We start from the raw sequence: 20,046 nt of genomic DNA on the forward strand, positions 1-20,046 counted from the left end.
GTGGTACGCCACTGGATACACGCTTCCAGTCACAAAGACCATTGCTGCTTGCCTGACTTCATTCCCTAAGATTTGGTCCAGGTCTACTCCCTCTCTGACTGACTTTCTATGGGCTGGCTTAAAAAGCTCTCCTGTGCACAGTTCAAGCATTCTGTCTCCTATCAGCCCTTCAGACTTTGTCTATCCCAGTTAGTCTTAGGGAAGTTGAAATCCCAGCCTATTATTACCCTTTTTTTACTTCCATAAAAATTTGCCCATCTATCTCTCCCTGACTATTAGGGTGTCTGCAACAACTCCCAATAACGTGATTGCTTTGTTTTTGCTTTTAAGTTCTTGTTAATGGTGGACTAAATAAATGGCTTCAAATCTGGTGAATCTGGAATGAGAACCATAATCAGCACCACTTGGAAAGTCTCTTCAATCTCTTTACTGCCTCCCAGACAGTGCATTCCAAATTCCAATCATTCTCTGGGTGAATGATCTTCCTTTAAGTCCCCTCTAAGCCCCCTGTTTTTCACCTTAAAATGATAACATTTCATTATTGACTCTCTACTAAGGGCTAGAAAGCAGTTCTATTCATCCTGTCCATTCTCCTCGTAATCTTATCCACCCCTATCAGATTTGCAATTAGCCTTTTCTGCTCTAATGAAAACCCTGTGCTTATCCAACCTCTCTCATCACTGAACACCTCCATCCCAGGCATGATCCTGGTGAATCTCGTCTGCACCCCCTACAGGGCAATCACACCCTTGCCATAGTGCGGTGACCAGAACTGCACACTATACTCCAGCTGTGACATAACCAAAGTTTTGTCCAAGTTCAATGTAACCTCACTGACCTTATAATCTATGCACAACTGATTAAGGCAAAGTTTTTTTGAACTGTTGAGGAATAAAAGTACAAACAAAATTTGGAAGAGTCTACCTCAAGATACCTCAGGATATTAACAGGTAAATTATTTATGAGCATTATAAGCATGTGTTCGAAAGAGCTCTGCTCAAAGAATGATGAATGCCCAGAGCAATCTGCCAGGCATGATCGTAGAGCTGAGAATTTTAGAGACATTGAAAATGTGGTTATATGTTATAACAGGGAAGTTAAAGTCTGAGAGCGATAAGCTTAGATGAGCCTAATAGCTTTTCGTATCCTTGGCTTATCTTATATTATTTGTGCCTCACAACAGCTCTCAGACAGGATAATGGCTAACCTATAATTAGTTAACTGATGAGAGCCAGACAATAGACCATCACCAAACAGTCTGCATCATGCAATTAATGTGAGCTAATGAATTCTCCATGACAAGTACTTGTGGAATCCTTTCATCAACTTTTTGCTAATACCCAAAGGATACTGGGACCCTGTGGGGTTGAGATTGATGTTGGGCAGTATTGCATTATGGCTAGTCCTTCATTATTCATTCATTCATGAGATGTGGGCATTACAAGCCAGGGAAACATTGATTGTCCATTCTGAACTGCCCTTGAAATGATGGTAATAAGCGACCTCTTGAACCAGTGTGGTCCACATGATGTAGGAACATGGACATTACGGTGAGGAAGGGAGCTCCAGGATTTTGATCCAGGAAAGTGATAGATTTTCAAGTCAAGATGGCAAGTGGACTGGAGAGAATTTGACAGATGATGATTACCTCCTATTTGCTCACTGTCCTTGTTATTCTAGGTGGTAGAAGTCACGGGTTTGGAATGTGCTGTCAAAGGGGCTTTGATGAGTTGTTGTATATGTCTTTTATATGGTACACACACTGCATGTGGTAGTGCGAGTTCATGTTGAATATGGTGGCTAAAGACGTTAATACAGTATGTTGTTTTGGTTTGGATGATGTTGAGCTTCTTGAGTGTTGTTGGAGCTGTAATCAACCAAGCGAGGGGACAGTCTTCTATTATATTCCTGACATGTACCTTGTAAATGGTGGACAAGCTTTGAGTTACTTGTTGTAGAATTCCAAACCTCTAATGCACTGTTATAACTACAGTATTTATACAGTTGGCCAATTAAATTTCTGGTCAATAATGATCCTCAGTGAAATGAATCCATAAACGCTGTTACCCCATCACTGGGTCACCCTATATTTACATATCCGTAGTACTTGACACTGGTCCGGCTTCCTCAGAGCCAGCTCTCAGAGTGAGCAGAACCTCTGACACTTCTATTTATCTCTGTCAGGAAGGGCTCCCTGATTGGACCAGGTTAACAGGCCCAATCAAGGATCTCATGTTCTATGAGCTCCACCTGGCTGACCTTGTTACTCAGGCTGATGATCCTGGGGATGCAAAGATCGTGATGACAAGGAAATCCAGATGGAATCTTTTTTTGGAGATGGTCACTGACTGCGATAAATATTACTTGTCACTTACGGAGCCAAGCCACAGTGTCATCCAAATCTTGCTGTATATGGACTCAGCATGTCTCAGAGTCTGATGGCTTACAATGATGTTGAACACTGTGAATGTTTTGTCAATCAGCCCCATTTCTGATGTTCTGGTGGAGGAGATGTCATTGAGATAACAGCTGACGGTGGTGGATTTGATTACACTATTCTGAGGAACTCTTGCAGCAATGTTCTGAGTGTGAGTTGAGCCTCTAACAACCACAACCTTCTTCCGTTGAACTTGGTTTAACTCCAAGTGTCAATGGATGTGGATTTTGGACTGAGCAGTAGTGGCTGATGTGAACCCATTTTTAAAATAGTCCGATGGTCGCCCACCTTTTGATTATGTGCTTGCATTTCAGGCTGGTCTGATACTGTCAAAGTCACATGATATGCTGCCAACCATCTTATATTTATATCCAAGTTAACACACAACCCTAAAATTTGTAATACTGTCATGCTTGTATGATACACCACATTGTTAGGATTGGGTTCATATCTACTTGGGCTTTGGACACCACATGTGCCCTCAGAATTTCAAAATGTATCCGTACAGAGTATAGTGAGCAGTAAGTGAGGACTGCAGATGCTGGAGATCAGAGCTGAAAATGTGTTGCTGGAAAAGCGCAGCAGGTCAGGCAGCGTCCAAGGAACAAGAGAATCGACGTTTCGGGCATAAGCCCTTCATCAGGAATGAGGAAAGTGTGTCCAGCAGGCTAAGATAAAAGGTCCTTGTAGAGGGAGGAAGAGAGCTTCTTCAAGGAAGGCATCCTTGTAAGAGAATTCGCAGTAGGTTAAAATCTTCGAGGAGAAAGTGAGGACTGCAGATGCTGGAGATCAGAGCTGAAAATGTGTTGCTGGAAAAGCGCAGCAGTGGTGTGCTGGCCACTGTGAATAACCAATGAGTATATTGTTTGATCCTGTGCATTCATCATTGGGATGTACTTTCAAACCTCAGAAAAGTATATCCAGGATTAGATATGATTCTGCCATTGGAAATAATTTATTAAATAATCCAGACTGTGCTAAGAATTACACTGGAAACTAGTTTAAAACTCATCATCATTCAGGTGATGTATTTGCATGTGCTAAAAGCTGAATATTTAAGTACACTGACCCTGTTTTATGTAGGTAAAACAAACTTGCACATACATTGCACCTCTTCATAAAAAAAGGGGTCATGGAGACTGCCAATCTCTCATCCATTTCCATGGCAACACCCTGGCCAAACGGAATCTATCTGACTGGTGTGAGAATGAAGAGTGACAGTTAACTGCTCATACTTGTATCTCTGTGATGGCCAAACCAATCAATATCCTTTTCTTATGCTGTAGAATGTAATGTCCCTTTTTCCAAGTTATTTAGTCACAGTGAGTGTGAGATGAAAAGCTTCTCATTCTTGTCTCCTTTTAGCAATGTGCAAGTTCTGTATGACCAAGCAACTATCCCATCAATTACTGTCAGGTTAGAAAACTTTTCACAAGCTTTACTGGGCATGTGTTCCTGAGAGATTCAATTTCATTAAATGACGGGTTACACAGTCATATCCGAGATTTACCCCATCCTACTTGCAATTTGTTACACCAATTGGTGGACAGATTTTGCTTGCTGCAGAAGTTCAGCAGGTTGTTGTCCAACAGGTTGTTGCTGGTTAATTTAGTTTTATCTGATAAGATCTCTGACTAGGCCATTTAAACCCGATAATTACCCAGCGCTCATCAAGAGTCAACTACATTTCTGTGGATCTGAAGTCATCTTGTAGGCTTGACTAGGTAAAAATGGCAGTTTACTTTCCTAAAGGGCATTAGTGACCCAGACCCAGGTTCTTACAACAATTGGTCACTATTAGACCAGCTTGTCTTTAACTCCACAGTTTAGTTGAATTTAAATTTCACCATTTGCCCGATTGGAAGTTGAACCCACTCCTCAGAACACTGACTTGGGGTTTGGGATTACTGAGGAGAAAGTGAGGACTGCAGATGCTGGAGATCAGAGCTGAAAATGTGTTGCTGGAAAAGCGCAGCAGGTCAGGCAGCATCCAAGGAACAGGAGAATCGACGTTTCGGGCATCAGCCCTTCTTCAGGAATCTTCTTTGGGATTACTGATCCAGTGACGTTATCATCATGCCTGCACCTCCTCCATAGGAATGACCGTACACACCACACTTGGCAGATGTGATTTGCTTCACACCAGCCCACATATTGGAGGTAAATTAATATGGGCACAGCAAACATCTCTCTCGGCTTGCAGTGCAGGCATAAGAAGACTTTAGTCAGTGCATAGCATTCATGTGATGCCTTTTGGAACTCAGCAGGCTAATACTCCATTCTTAATGGATAACAGTGAGTTGAGGGGTGTGTAGGTTAAGTTATTTTAGTTTGCATTAGGATTAACCCTTGGCACAACATTGTGGGCCAAATGGCCTGTTCTGTGCTGTACTTTTCTATGTTCTATTTTCTATGTTATCCCACATCCCCTTTGTCAGTATTAATCAGAGTGATCCAAATGTTCCTGGAGCAAGAAATGGGATGACTGGCCAGATGTTTTTTCTGCTGTTGCTTGACAAGAATTGTCAAGAAAAATTGACCAGAGATGCATGCAATTTCCTGCTTGTCTATGTCTGTTCTTGTGTGGCATGGTCATCAGTGGTTAGGACTGCTGCCTCACAATTCTATTGAATTTCTGTGGATCTGAAGTCATTTCCTCGATTCAATTCTAGCCTTGGGTGACTGCTTGTGTGATGCTTACACATTCTCACCAAGTCTGTGTGGGTTTTCTCTGGGTGCTCTGGTTTCCTCCCATAATCCCAGATTAGGTGGGATTTGCTAGAAATCGGATAGAGGGCTGTGTCTGGATAGAATGCTTTTCGGAGGGTTGGTGTGGACTCAGTGGCTCAAATGGACTGCTTTCACTCTGTAGGGATTCTATGATTCTGGTAATGTCTACCAAACCCTTTTGCTCAGATAGCTGGGAGTTCAACTTAATGTATCTCCTGAAGGGCAGCAGCACTGCTTTTATTTGGAATGAAGATATGATTTGCCCATTTGCCCATCCTTAATTACCTCGAGAGCAGTTAAGAATCAACCACATTGCTGTGGGTCTGGAATCATATGTAGAGCAGACCAGGTAAAGATAGCATTAGAGAAGCAGATGTTTCTTTTCCTGACAATGGACAGTGTAATGATGGCCATCGTTAGACTCTGAATTCCAGATGTTGTATTGAATTCAACTTGCACTATCTGCACAATGGCTTAATTTAAACCAGGGTCCCCAGAACATTATCTGGGTCTCTGGATTAATAATCTGGTGATAAAGAGACCTTTACCTCCCCAGTGAATAATAATTGTCCTGTGACCGTATGCGCTATCTTTTTTTATTCCACTTAATGTAACAAATAAACAGTTACACCACACCCATCGTGCAATTGCTTCTGACTTATTGTATCGCTTGGAAAGTAAACATTTCGCTTTATGAAGTCCATCCCAGTGTCTAAACGAAAGATTAAGTTGTCCCTGGCGTGTTGTCCGACAAAATTACTTTCAATTCAAGCACCATCCAGAGGAGTATCCCCTTCCAACCACGCTGCTAATTCACATCCTAAACCCAAAATTGTAGAGAGAAGAGCTGCTCGGTTGTGGGATGGTTAACATTCTGTCAGTCAGTGACTCTCAATCCATTTTTAGTGTCACCAGCCAACCTGGAATGTGTTGATGGTGCATCGAGTCAGTATTAGAACATAAGGTGTTTCTTTCCATTAGAAGTTAAATTATCAGCATTACCTGGTCCATTATCAGCTGAGGTTCTGGAATGTGAATCGAGGTACTAGGATGAACTCAAGCAATGATCGTCCGCCCGTGCAGAGCGGATACACCGTTTTGGAAGTTCAAGGCCATAGGTGTAAGTAGCGCCAGATCTACTGAACAGGAGAAACCAGGATGAAGACATTGAAAGTAGCAACAGTTTTCGTTACTCTGGACTCTGCAGGGACGCGCGTTTCACAGGCTCACACACAACTGAAAGTGAATGTATGCAAGCTAGGATGTTGAAATCTGAGACAGAACTGGCTGCACTGATTGTCTCGAGCAGAAAAAAAAAATTCAACAGCGCCTCCCTCCAAAAAAAAGCCCCATTTAGTTACCTATCTCCTGCAGCCAGGAAAATTAGTGCACTGTGGTAAGTTTGCTTTTACTGTACCTGTAAATTGTTAATTGTGAACTGCCATTAACGGGCAAATTCATGTCCTGAAGGAGCATGTAATCATTTGGACATCGGCGCTTGTATTTATACACTTTTGCAGGTATACTGGGGAAATGAAATATTGCAGATTTCCACAAGTTCACTAAAGCTCGGTGCACATTATTAATAACTGGGAACTGTCGTATAATTTATTCAGACTGTAGCATAACATAGTATAGAATGAAAACGGGAGTGAAACGACTTCTAAGTTTTATTATTAGTTTATTTTTATTTACAAAGATATATATTTCCCCCAAATACTTGATCAAGTAAACGACGAAAAGTACAAACACTTTTTGTTCCCGCAAAATTGCCTTAAAACCATCTAAAATTGCCAATTGGGTTAGGGAATATGTCTGCTCTGTAACTTATTTGTTGAAGTTATCCTTCAAGTTTGGAGCTGGGGCAGAGTACTGAACTGTTGCAAACTGTTGCAAATCCGAATAACTGATAGCCGATTAACCGCCTTTCATAATTCAGATCTAATAAATATCCAATGGAAATTGAGATCACAGATGATCAAATTTGTGAGCGGAGATGGTCTTCTTTGCAATGTCAGTATTATCACGATTAACTTAACATTGTAAAGAACTAATTTTTCATCTGACCAACCTGACAACCAATAAATGCAACGCATACTCAACCGTTTCATTACAAGTAATCAATACTGAGTTGCGTCCAGGTAATGATATGGATTGGGGAAGTGTTCAGCTAATTAACAGCGCAATAACTTAACACCGTTTTAGTTTGTTGGAAAGAAATTACACCTGCCCTTTATTCAGCCTCTCAGTTAAAGCACGCCATAACCAAACGAATGAACTCTGAAGGTGGAGTTATGTAAGCAAATGCAATGTTTAAAAGATCAGCACACCCTTTTCCCTTCCGTGTCACTCTCTGCCCAAAGAGTACCCCCAGTTTAAGGTCCTCATTGAGAGTGAGCCACTGTGCCACATTGGGAGGGGGGAGCAGGAGCATTGAATCAGTGACACCCGCAACTGACTGCCACCATGTCCCTGTACTGCCTCAACACTACATTCTCCTCATTGTCAAAGTACAGCAGGTTTATGGAGTGTAAGTTGTCTGGGACGCAGCATGGACTCCCCAGCTCTGTGGACAGTTTCAGGGCATGCACTATAGACTGCACTGTGGCGTGGTTGGTAATCTTAAAGCCTTGCCCCAGTGGGAAGGGGCAGGCCCCTTGGCAGTAATAGGCACTGTACCCTCTTGGGGAGATGATCCAGCCAGACCAGCCAATCTGCTCGAAGTCCACATACAGAGGATGTCTCTGGCAGGGCAGCATGGTCGGGAGCGGGACAGCTCGGATCTTCCTGCTTTGCGGGAGCTGGGCTAAAGGACTTGGCATTGCGGAAACAACTGACTCCTTCTTCATCCGTGATGGTCTGTGGCCTAAATAAAGGGAAACCATTGACGTGATTACTATCACATCACCCAGAGAGAGAGAGAACACAGACTAAGAGAGACAGTCAACAAGAACTAAAGTCAAGATTATTATATTCCTAGTTATGAATTGTGATCAACGTGTGTGGGTGAGAGAGAGGTGGAAGGGGATGGGTATGTATGTAAGGGAGAGAGATGGAAGGGGTGTGTGTGTGTGTGAAAAAGAGAGATGGAAGGGGGTGGGTATGTATGTGACAGAGATGGAAGGGATGTGTGTGTGAGAGAGACAGATGGAAGGTGTGTGTGTGTGAGAGAGAGAGATGGAAGGGGGTGGGTATGTGTGTGTGAGAGAGATGGAAGGTGTGTGTGTATGTGAGAGAGAGAGAGATGGAAGGTGTGTGTGTATGTGAGAGAGAGAGATTTGGAAGGTGTGTGTGTGCGTGTGTGTATGAGAGAGAGAAATGAGAGCTGTGTGTGTGAGAGAGATAGGAGTTGTGTGTGTATGTGTGTGACACAGAGAGAGAGAGATTGATAAATATTATCAATTCTGTATTGAACACTGATCAAAATTGAAAATACTGTGGATGCTGGTTATCAGAAACAAAAATAGAAATTGCTGGAAAAGCTCAGCAGGTCTGGCAGCATCTGCAGAAAGAAATCAGAAATCCTCAGCAGTTTTGAGGAAGGGTCACTGGTCCTGAAACGTTAACTCTGATTTCTCTCCACAGATGCTGCCTGACCTGCTGAGCTTTTCCAGCAATTTCTGGGTGTCTTTGTTAAACATTAATCACCCTCTAGGACCACGTTAAACTGAAACAGCTTCTTACTCCAGGAGAATCTCAGGTCAAGGTGGATTTTCGATGTAGAACCATCAAGGGTTGGCCATGATTGAGACAAACTGCAGTAAGGTTAGGTTTGCCCAAAGTGCTTTTGCAAGCTGCCATTTGCTCTCAGCTGTAATGATACTGGTGGGAAGTGAATGAATTAGCTTCTGGAACACAGAGAGACCCTTTCACCTGTTGGATCGAGGGGCCTGAGAGCCTCGAGTTCATGGTCCTCGCTGAAGATCACCAGGAAAGGCCGAGAGTCCGTATTGGCATCGCCATTCTTGGCAAATCTGGCAGCGCTGGGTTGTGACGGGATGCCAGCGCTGATCATGAAGCCGTGGTTTGAGCTGCTATTCCTAACCCACTGCCAAACCTGGGGAAGAGTTAGAACCGGTCAATTATCTTCCGCACAGAGCTACAGATAAGCAAGTTTCCCTCTTCCATCTCCCGTTAACCCCTGACCCTGACCGATAACATCAAGATCTCAGATTCGACCAGACCAGATGTGTGTTACACAGAATGCTAGAGTCATACAGCACAGAATTAGACCCTTCGGTCCATTCAGTCCATGCTGAACATAATTCTAAACTAAACTAGTCCCACCTGCCTGCTCCTGGCCCATATCCCTCCAATACTTTCCTATTCATGAACTTATCCAAATGTCTTTTAAACGTTGTAATTGTACCCACATCCACCACTTCCTCAGAAAGTTCATTCCACACGCGATCTACACTGTGAAAAAGATTTGCCCCTCCTGTCATTTTTTTTAAAAAAGTTCTTCTCTCACCTTAAAAAAATGCCCCCAGGTCATAAAACCCCCTATCCTAGGGAAGTTAAAAATCACACAGCACTAGGTTATAATCCAACAGATTTATTTGGAAGCACTAGCTTTCAGAGCGCTGATCCTTCGACAACCACCTGATGAAGGAGCAGTGCTCCGAAAGCTAGTGCTTCCAAATAAACCTGTTGGACTATAACCCAGTGTTGTGTGATTTTTAACTTTGTACACCCCAGCCCAACACCGGCTCCTCCAAATCATATCCTACGGAAAGACATCTACCGCTAACCCTATCTATACCCCTCATTGTGTTATAAACCTCTATAAGGTCACCCCTCTACCTCCTAGGTTCCAGTGTAAAAAAAATCCAGCCTTTCTTTAGAACTCAAACCTTCTGTGACCAGCAACATTACATCTGGAGTATCTCTTAAAGTTATATTCTCAGCTCATTATGGGTGTGAAAATGAGACAAAACGTGAGGGCAGGAATAATAATAAATGATTGTTTTAATTTTCACGAAGCCTTATTGAACACTGCAATTAATGGTCTAAATCGAATAATAGTGGTATATATAAGGCTCCTGCGTTAATGAACCGCAGTGTGGTGCTGGATCAATGCTTTGCAATTGACATGCCGTTCCCCTGGCTATTAGGATTCGGAGGGGCGTAATGGTTCCATTAATAATTTGACAACGAAATTCCCTTCATAAAACCAGTGTCCTGCACTTACTGTCTGAGTGACAGGGAACACCTGCCATCCTTCAGCCGATAGAGGGATAATTCTGGAGGAAATCACTTCAACTCGTGTTCCGCTGCTGTCCAGCAACTCGCACAGATCGACCTGGTAAATGAATAAACAAAAACACAAGACATGAAGCTGAAATCGCAGCAACAAGTCTCCCCACTGAGGACGGGGTAATCAGGACACAACCCAATATCAGCTCGACCAGCTGAACAGGAGAAAGACAAGTCAATGAGTGAAAGCGCTCACCCTACACAATTGAGAAGCGGGCTGAGAATGTTCTCTTAACTTAAAGAGCCTCAGCTCAGCTTTGAGGAGCTGCTCGTTCCTGCCAACTGAAGTGACATTGAAATAAAACCAGGTCTGGTTACCGTGAACTATAAGAAAAGAAAGACATTTCCGGGTCAGTGCATCGAGCTGAAACAACCCCTTCCCCACATTCACATGATAATTAACTCCAACAATGTCATGCTGCCCCTGAGTATATTTAAAGTCTTGGCGGACGCGTGTATATAACTCAGGGGCTCCTGTTCCAGATCTAAACATTTAACCACTCTAGAAAAAATTGACCACTTAACTCACAATATTAAGCGATACTTAGGTCAAATTAATTCTCTTGCATTTTACATAAAATCTACATTTGGAAATATATCGCTCAGGCATATTTCCTTCCCCCATACTAACCCGGTAAAATAATGGATAAATCCCCAAGTTATGTTAAAGTATCCAAATTATGTTAAAATCCTTATAATAATCTTATCTAACACTATCCTGCATGGGGAATGTGGCTCTATTTTAATTCTGAATTTGCTGTTGGGTGCCAGTAACTTTTTAAGTGTGTGCAATTTGTTTGCATTTTACCAACCTTTATCCTCATAACTTCGTACAACATTGCCCTGCAACAGTCCGGGGGATTTGCTCACACCATTAGCATCTGCGACAGCGTTGAAGAGATCCAACATGTACCGTGGAGCTCTCCTGAGTGGGCCACTTGCCCGCGGCGTCTCCCCCAGCCCAAGCACCTGGCGAAGCCTCTGGACGGTCTCGGGAACCAGCTGGTCCTTGGCCGCTTCTCCCTTGCTCTCCACTGGGACCCTGGACGAGAGGACTGACAGGGGCCAGAGCAACGCACCCCACCAGTGTGGAAGGAAACGCGCTGACATCCTGGGAGGGTTGTTAGCTCTGCCTTTCCGAAACATATCAGAGCTTACATTGAGTCCCGGAGTGGTCCCTCTCAGACACACTATATAAAGCATGAGGGTGCTGGACGCATGTAGCAACAATGTACTAAATCAAAGGTTTAGTACAGGAAAATAAAAAAATAAAAGAATTCCGGCCGCTTCAAATACACACTATTAATAGATCACATTATTCCTGATTGATGGACTTGAGTTTTGTTTTTCAATGGCTACAATTCTACTCGATCAGAATTTTATGTTAATCTTTAAATAAAGCCAACACAATTCATGCTCCCCAAACCCCAGCAAGCCGCCCTATTTGGGTTAAACAGTGATCTTTAGTCCAATATATTTTACCTGTACCTTTTAATCTCTCGTTTCCTTAACAACCATTGACGCCAAACAAGACCCACTCAGCTTTCTGGAATTTTTTCTAAACTGAACATCAGAAGGCAAGTTGTTAGCAAGTTATTGTTGCAGACACTGATTTTTCCGATGTATTTTTTTTTAAAAAAACGGCGTTTTTAGCTCATTGTGAGACGAAGGTGGGTTTTGTTGGAGCAAAACAACTGGTTCCATTAAATATGTTGCTTTCATTTCCAATATTCAAGTGCAGTTTGTATAGAAGAATTATTCTTTACAAAAGCACAGCAATATAATGATCCTTCCTCCTAGGAACTGTTTTGTATGTAATGCTCAATTAATATACTGTATATCCGTTCCTTTTACTAATCGCTGCTACTTCAATTTCTGTTGATGAGAAATTAATGCAACAACGCCTTGCTTCGGAAACGTTTTGGGTTGAAGTATTTGCAAAAATAAAAATGCAGAAACTGTTACCTAGCCTTTATGCTTGGTGCTGACCTTTGCAGTGTTCAGAAATATGTCGGCACTAGTCTTTCAAAAATGTACAGGTCTTATTGCACCCGGGCCAGATATTATATATAAGTCTACTGCAGTGTTACAACAGATGATTACACTAAGGATCTGCCATCAACTGTGCACGGGGAGTATTATGATGTAAATGGTTGGTTTAATTGTCAGAGACACTTTTTTTTTCCCTGTTGGGATCCACATGCCCTGGTTAATTTCTGCTCATCCCGTCTCCCAGGGAACCTGGGTCGCGTTATCTGCGAGCTGCCAGCCGAGGCTTGGAAGGGAAAGTAAACGAAAAAAAAAATTGCCATTGACGCAAATGAAAACCTGGTGCTTGCTGTCTCTCCTTCCAACGCGGGTGGAAAGGACGCTGTCAATTTCTTTCCTTTCATTTGCCAATTTGTCTCCATTTCTGGTAATCGCATCGATCAGGAAGTAATTTACAGGGTGAGGCCGAAGGAGCTCCACGCCAATATTTCTTGGTGATCAGAATCTGGAGTTTCGGATTACATTCAGTCCAATTCATTCAATCACTTTGTTAAAAAAAACACAAATAAAACGTGAAACAACTCTCACCCATTTCTGGGGATTTCAGTGACAATTGAAATTAACTCTGCGCCAGTTATCTCTGAAGTGGGACTAACATTCTGTCACAAATTCGGGATCTGGTTAACAGCAAGGAGAAATGCGGAAAAAAAAATCCAAAATGTTCCACGCCAATACATACCGTTGTTCAAAAACAAATTACATTCGAGGCAAAGGGAGGGATTTCAACACAGTTTGAAGAGAGGAAAATGCCAGATTCTATCAAACAACTGCATCTCTCGATAGTAAACTTGAGGAATTACTATTTTTAATAGATTAAAAAAAGATTTCGTTTCACAGATCAACAAACAAAAGATTATACTCAACCCAAAAAGGAAAGGCACAGCGGGTCAGGCAGCATCCGAGGAGCAGAAAAAAACTGACATTTCGAGTCCAAGCCCTTCCCGCAATGTCTATTTTCCTGCTCCTCGGATGCTGCCTGACCTGCTGTGCTTTCAGCAACACACTCTCGACTCTGATCTCCAGCATCTGCAGACCTCACTGTCTCCAAAAAGGTAAGCCTAAAGAACCGCGGATGCTGGGAATAACTCCCCGTCCCCTCCCCTCCCCTCCCCAGAAATTGTTGGTAAAACTCAGCGTCAGTGGGCAGAGAGCAGAGTCAAGTTTTCGCAGGTGCTGCCAGACGCTGCTGAGCTGCTCCAGCAAATTCTGTTTTTTTTTTCAGATTTCCAGCGCCAGCTTTTGTCTGCCCCCTGAAAATGTTTCTGGAACAGCATTGACTCACTGTTCAGAATGTCTTCAAATAAAATGGCATCAAAACAAGGATGATATTGAAATGGAAAGTCGTGAAATGCACCAGGGATCACTTGTGCTTCAGTCGTATTCAGTTTCCTGTGAAGGTTATTTTCACTAACTCTCTCTTGATGCCTTGTGATTAAATGTTCTTCTTCAAACTCTGCAAAAAAAAAGTGATATTTGTTTTTTTTTACCCAAGTACCCAAAAAGCATTTGATGTGCAAATTCAAAAGCCAAAGTAAAGCAAATTTAATTTTGTGGTAAACTTTTCTTCCAGAACAGATTCATTAACTAAAGGACCCATTATGTGATTATAAAGCATTATTTAATGTGTGCGTGGTGAGGAGAGAGTAATAAAGGCCCATATTTTCATTAGTAGGTTCTCATGAGGCAAGGTTGGAAGAGCCTCAGAGGCGTGTTGTTGTTGTTTTTCATTAGTACACAACGATTCCGCTGACATAGTTATCTAATCCAATTCCTCGGTCTATCTCCTCGGTTTCCCGAAGCATTGAAAGGTTAGATCTTGGCGGTGTAATAAGTAAAATGTAATTGATAAGGAGAAGGCAGTTCAGCAAAATGTAATTACATGGATTGATATTAATGCATCTCTTCCTGTTGCAGGACCTAGCAATACTTCGGTTTGTAAATGATTCAAGTGTCTCGAAATCAAGGCCGAGCACTTTTTCTCTATTGACCAGGTGTTGTGGTTTTATACCACGCAGACTGCAGCTCGGCCAGTGCGCACTCTATGTGAACGTTCAATTCGATTTGGCTTTCTGTTCAGGGCTAATTTCTGAAGTCGATCAATGCAAGTGGAGTGAGTGAGACTACACAATCCTGACAAAACCAAAAGCAAAACAAAATCAAGAACTGCGGACCTGAAACACCAACAACTAATTGTTGGGGAAACTCAGCAGGTGTGGCAGCATCTGTGGAGAGAGAAACAGAGTAAACGTTTCGAGTCCACTGACCACTCTTCAAAATTGTATAAAGCACCTCAGAATTAACTTAAGCGGTTTTGGTATTATGTAAATAAACTTGAAATCCTGTGACCAAACTTCTAGGAACCCTGCCAGTTCAAGCTTATTTATTAAGTTCTAAGAATATTAAACCTTATTTTTAATAAAGGGTTCTTATTTTACAGGAGGTGAATTCCCAAATCCTTCTCAAATACCTATAACCTTCTCCCAGTTACTCTTCTAGGCTGTCTCTGAGTTTACACAGATATTGTCTGACCTGCTGCCTTTCTCCAGCAATTTCTGGTTGTTTCTGAGACATTTAAAACAAAACTTGGTGGGCGGCTGCTCTCAGCTGTTCACTTACCCCACCTCACCCCGATTAATACCTCCCCCGCACTCTGCTTGAACCTGAAAATAATATTCACTGTTACCTAACAACTAACTTTCTTAAATGTCCAGCTCGTCATCCTCTGTTCCCAGACCTGCTAGAGAAGGTCACATAACAAAAGGTTTCATGACGCCACTGCCAAATACGGTGGTCATCGATATAGTTAAGAAACAAAAGGTTGTGTCCGAGTGAGGAATGAATTGCTGCATGATTTAAACAAAAAATACTTAATTCAAGTTCCTGAGAGTGAAGATCACATGTCCAGGTCCACCCACGTCGACGTGACCATCAAAAAAAAGCACATCATCATCTCTATTTCATCAGGAGGCTGACAACAGTAAATCAAACTCAAACATAGCAGAAGAAAGAAATCAGATAAAATCTGAAGGTTTCCAAGACTGCTAAGAAGAGGGGCGGGGGTGGTTGGTGGGAGTTGGATTGAGATGCTCACAAATTGTTTCGGTGCTGGTACAGGGGAGGAGATTCTGAATGAGATAAAGTCAGGACATGGGAACGAGTGCTACAGTGATAGGAGAATGGGGTCATGCCTGGATTTGGCTGTTGAAGGTGAGTACGTAAAATACAAAGAGCAAGCAGCCAGTCTAAATCAGCAATGATTAATGGATGAGTGAGGTGCACTGCAGGGCAGGATATTGGACCAGTTGGGTTTCAGGAAAAGGGATCTTCCTTGTTCTTCCATGCCCCTCCCCACTCTCACTTGGTTTAAAAAAAACTCACCTTCCTTCAGTTTTGGTGAAAAGTCATCAACCTGAAACATTAAAACTCGGTTCAAAAATAAGTAACTGGACTGGAAGCAATAACTCAAGTTTCTCTCTCTCTCCAACAAATGTGCCTGCTGAGTTTCTTAACTTGGAAATGTTAACTCTGGTTCCACAGATGCTGCCTGACTTGCTGAGTTTCTTTTTTCAGCATTTTTGTCCTTTGCTATAGCATCCTACGTTTAGATTATTGTCCTATCTTTCTCCTATTCTCTATAAATCCATAACCTTCATTTATAGAGTCATAAAGACGAACAGCATGGAATCTGACCCTTTTAAATCTTTCTCCTCTCATCTCACACCTATGCTGTTTAGTTTTGGACTCCCCTACCCTGAAGAGAAGACCTTGCCTGTTAACCCTATCTAAGCCCATCATGATTTATAAATTTTTAAAAGATCACCCCTCAGCCTCCGAAGCTCCAGGGAAAATAGCTCCAGCCTTTTCAGCATCTCCCTGTAGCTCAAACCCTCCAATCCTGGCAACATCCTTGCAAATTTTTTCTGTACCCTTTCAAGTTTCACAACTTTGAATAACTAATCTGAGACTTTACAAATAGTCATTTCCAGATAACAATTTCGTTCTTAAATAAAGATTCAGCAATTTATTAACACAATAACTTTACATAAACTCTTTGCCTCTACTTTGCCAATAAAAACTCTATCATCATTTGTTTTCTGATCTACTCCTATTTAACTTTTACTGACCTCATTCACAATTCCTAAAGTGAACTGGGGAGGCTATTTTTAATGTTGAAGGCATTTATAAATACAACTTACATTGTGCAAAGGAATTTGTTTAGAATTCTTGGAAAGAAAACTACACACTTCAAATGGGTTTGTTCAACAAATGTCCACGCTTTTGAGGTTACCGAGCAGGTAATCTATTCAACAATTTTTTTTTAAGTGGGCATCTTGCACTTAAAGGGCAGCATTCAAGTTTCAGAGAACATCCTATTGATTAAACTAGACAGGAATTGAAAGGTATCCAAGGCAGGAAAAAAAATTAAAAATACAATTGCATTTGAAAATCATTCTGTCCATTTGGTTGGGCTATTGTCTTAGTGATCATAGTTCACTCTCGAAACTTTATTCAGCAACAAAGAGACTTTGGAGTGCAGGTTCATAGCTCCTTGAAAGGAGTTGCAGGTAGATAGGTGGTGTTTGGTATGCTTTCCTTTATTGGTCTGTATTGAGTACAGGAGTTGGGAGGTCATGTTGTGACTGTACAGGACATTGGTTAGGCCACTGTTGCAATATTGTGTGCAATTCTGGTCTCCTTCCTATCGGAAAGATGTTGTGAAACTTGAAAGGATTCAGAAAAGATTTCCAAAGATGTTGCCAGGGTTGGAGGATTTTAGCTATAGGGAGAGGTTGAATAAGCTAGGGCTGTTTTCCCTGGAGGGTTGGAGGCTGAGGGGTGACTTTATAGAGGTTTACAAAATCATGAGTGGCATTGATAGGGTAAATTGATAAGGTCTTTTCCCTGGGGTGAGAGGGGAAAGATATAAAAGAGACCTAAGGGGCAACATTTTCATGCAGAGGGTGGTGCATGTATGGAATGAGCTGCCAGAGGAAATGGTGAGGCTGGCACAATTACAGCATTTAACATGCATCTGGATGGGTATGTGAATAGGAAGGGTTTGGAGGGATATGGGTCAGATGCTAGCAGGTGGGACTAAATTGGGTTGGGATATCTGGTTGGCATGGACGAGTTGGACCAAAGGGTCTGTTTCCATGCTGTACATCTCTATGACTCAAAAACTGGTCCTGTCACATATATTAATAATGCTTTGAGAAATTATAAATAAATGCATTTCAAAAGCAGTATCTTAAATGCACGCCCTAGTGGTAAATATATGTCTCTTCATTATATAAAGTACAAAAAATTAAATCCAAACAAATATTCATTTGCCTAGATGGGAAATCATAAAATAAATTATGTTCCAGTGTTGCATTTTTAGAATTTCCTATTGGCTATAGGATAACCTTATTATAATCCACATTTGTAAAACTGAAGAAATTAAATGTGTTTAGAATTTTCAGAATTAAGACTTTGTTCCCATCGGAAAAATCATCCTTTTAATGAAGTTTTCTGCCAACCCCTCATTCCACTCTCCAATGTTCAATATCATTTACTTATTTATTTCCAAAAGTCTTTTTTTCTTTCTCTATCACCACCCTACTTACCAATCACAATGTAAATATATGTCATCTAATATATTAAATATATTTATGAAGTTATCACCAATTCAGGCTATGAAATGAAATCTCAAGAGTTGGTGTCATGTGAAACTTCACTTGTCAAAAATGATAGAAATGGTGGTTTTTATTCAAGTATTTTAATGCTTTGAAAAATTCAATTGAAATGTGAAAATAACCTTTTCTTTGACATTACAACACACTCACATCTACTGTGACAAAGGTACACAATCAACTTTCTAGCATCTTATGCATTAGTTAAGCAAATTAGAGAGCAGTGCTGCATTTGTAAAGCAACTGTAGCAAAATTTTAGTTGCAAGTATTCTTGTTGCAAGGTTTCCAAATAGAGCATTTGAACAAATTCATGAGTTGCTTAGAATTAAATAAAAAGCAGTGTGTCAGAGAGGTAATGAAGGATTTGGAGTGACAATGAGGTGAAAGAATAAAATGAAATGGGGGAACTGTGTACAGTCAGTTAAAAATATATCACAAAACCCACAGTCATTCTCATTAAGGACAATTGTCTGTCAGTAACTAGGCACAATTTTGTGTTCACCTGTCTGAAATGCATAACAGTAATTCAAAATTACGTATTAGCTTGTTTGGTGGATTTTTTTCAGGAAATTTTGTGAACATTGAACAGTGATCAAAGTATACAGTAACAAATAGTTGCATTTAGAGCAATGTTTGATGATTTAATTTGATGTTGAATGCAATTGCACATTGTTGGAAACAGCAGGTAAACCCCTCCTACTGAAAGTTTTACTAAAAAGTTCTCTAATTATTCAGCACGAGCTTTCTCACCCAAAATTACTGACAGGAGAAATTTTACACTCCTCACTTGGATTAGCCCACAAGCTATTTAATTACCGGTTACTGGAGTAGGTCATGATTTGCATCGCTAACTTTTCATTTTAGGTCAAAGAATTGAGGACTCTCAATATGGAACAGTTAAATTATTTCTACAGAAGCTTACATGCGAGGGATAAAAAAAAGTTTGAAAGTATTTAATTTTACAATGAAACACTGGACAATCCTTAATACGTGAGCTGACTCTTAATTCTGTCCAGGATTCAGCTTTAAAATACCTAAGTGAGATGGAAGAGCTAAATTCCTAACGCAGCTTGGGAGAGATTGAACATTTAGAATGAGGTCACATTATTGTCAATGTAAGGAGTCAAACACTTGGTCAAATTCTAATTTAACCACCTCACACAAGTTAGTTATGTTCAACACTAAAACAGCAATGTATAAAGACATCTTAAAAAAATCCAAATGGGTGCAAAATGAAGATGATAATTTTTGATGTAACTGAAGAAACTGAAAATGTTAGTGTTCCTTTTCAATGGAAACTAGGTTTGGAATTTTAAAAGGAAGTTTTCTAATTTAAGCTAAATATCGTGAATTCTAAACTGGCATGTTTAGTTGCTAATACTTTTACCTGAATCAGCAGAATGTGGTCCGAATTTCATCTTCAGGCATTCACCTCTGGAATTGAGGAAGTGCTGTACAATCAAAGGTGAGACACCAGACCCAAGCTACACTTACTCAGAAGGAGCCCAATGTGATACTCAAAGAGGTGCAAGCAATTCTCTAATGTTCTGACCAAAACCATCAAAAACCAGACGATTGGGTGATTGATTCATTTTTTTTCTGCTTAGGTTGGATGTTGCATTAAGAATGATTACACCTCAAAAGGTGGCTCACTGGCTGAACAGCTTTTTAAAATGCCCTGTGGATGTGATGAGGTGCTACATAAATTCAAATCTTGAGATTTCAGCAGCACACAGGAAAAAGAACAAATATTGCAGGCAAGAAATTTTCATATTATGCCTGCTTAAACTGTGAAAATAAAATCAGGCAGTTTAAATGGAAGTGAATGGAGCAATCATAGATAATGCATTATCGTTAAATGTACATTGGCATATTATATCTCATTGGCTTTTAATGGACTG

The 20,046-nt window shown here is 41.1% G+C and overlaps 1 protein-coding gene across 1 annotated transcript; it reads right to left on the reverse strand.

The window, feature by feature from the left end:
• Positions 1–6,884: 6,884 nt before the first annotated feature.
• LOC140484514 (bone morphogenetic protein 7-like) lies at positions 6,885–11,540 on the reverse strand. The gene is made up of 5 exons (XM_072582894.1): positions 11,236–11,540; positions 10,620–10,747; positions 10,359–10,469; positions 9,041–9,224; positions 6,885–8,033 (listed from the first exon to the last, which is right to left on the reverse strand). Exons 1-5 carry the CDS (start codon positions 11,531–11,533, stop codon positions 7,606–7,608), a joined length of 1,149 nt encoding a protein of 382 aa, XP_072438995.1. The 5' UTR covers positions 11,534–11,540; the 3' UTR covers positions 6,885–7,605.
• Between the last annotated feature and the right edge of the window lie 8,506 nt (positions 11,541–20,046).

This window comes from Chiloscyllium punctatum, chromosome 13 (genome assembly GCF_047496795.1).
Source record: "Chiloscyllium punctatum isolate Juve2018m chromosome 13, sChiPun1.3, whole genome shotgun sequence".
In the NCBI taxonomy this organism is placed as follows: Eukaryota; Metazoa; Chordata; class Chondrichthyes; order Orectolobiformes; family Hemiscylliidae; genus Chiloscyllium; species Chiloscyllium punctatum.

Bases quoted from the DNA above. Each gene is read 5' to 3' on its own strand.
- LOC140484514 (XM_072582894.1), bottom strand. From the start codon at position 11,533: ATGTCAGCGCGTTTCCTTCCACACTGGTGGGGTGCGTTGCTCTGGCCC. The intron at 10,748-11,235 runs GTTGGTAAAATG...CTTTTCTTATAG, and splicing joins ACGAAGTTATGAGGATAAAG to TTCACGGTAACCAGACCTGG. The intron at 8,034-9,040 runs GTGAAAGGGTCT...CCCTTTATTTAG, and splicing joins CAGGCCCCTCGATCCAACAG to GCCACAGACCATCACGGATG.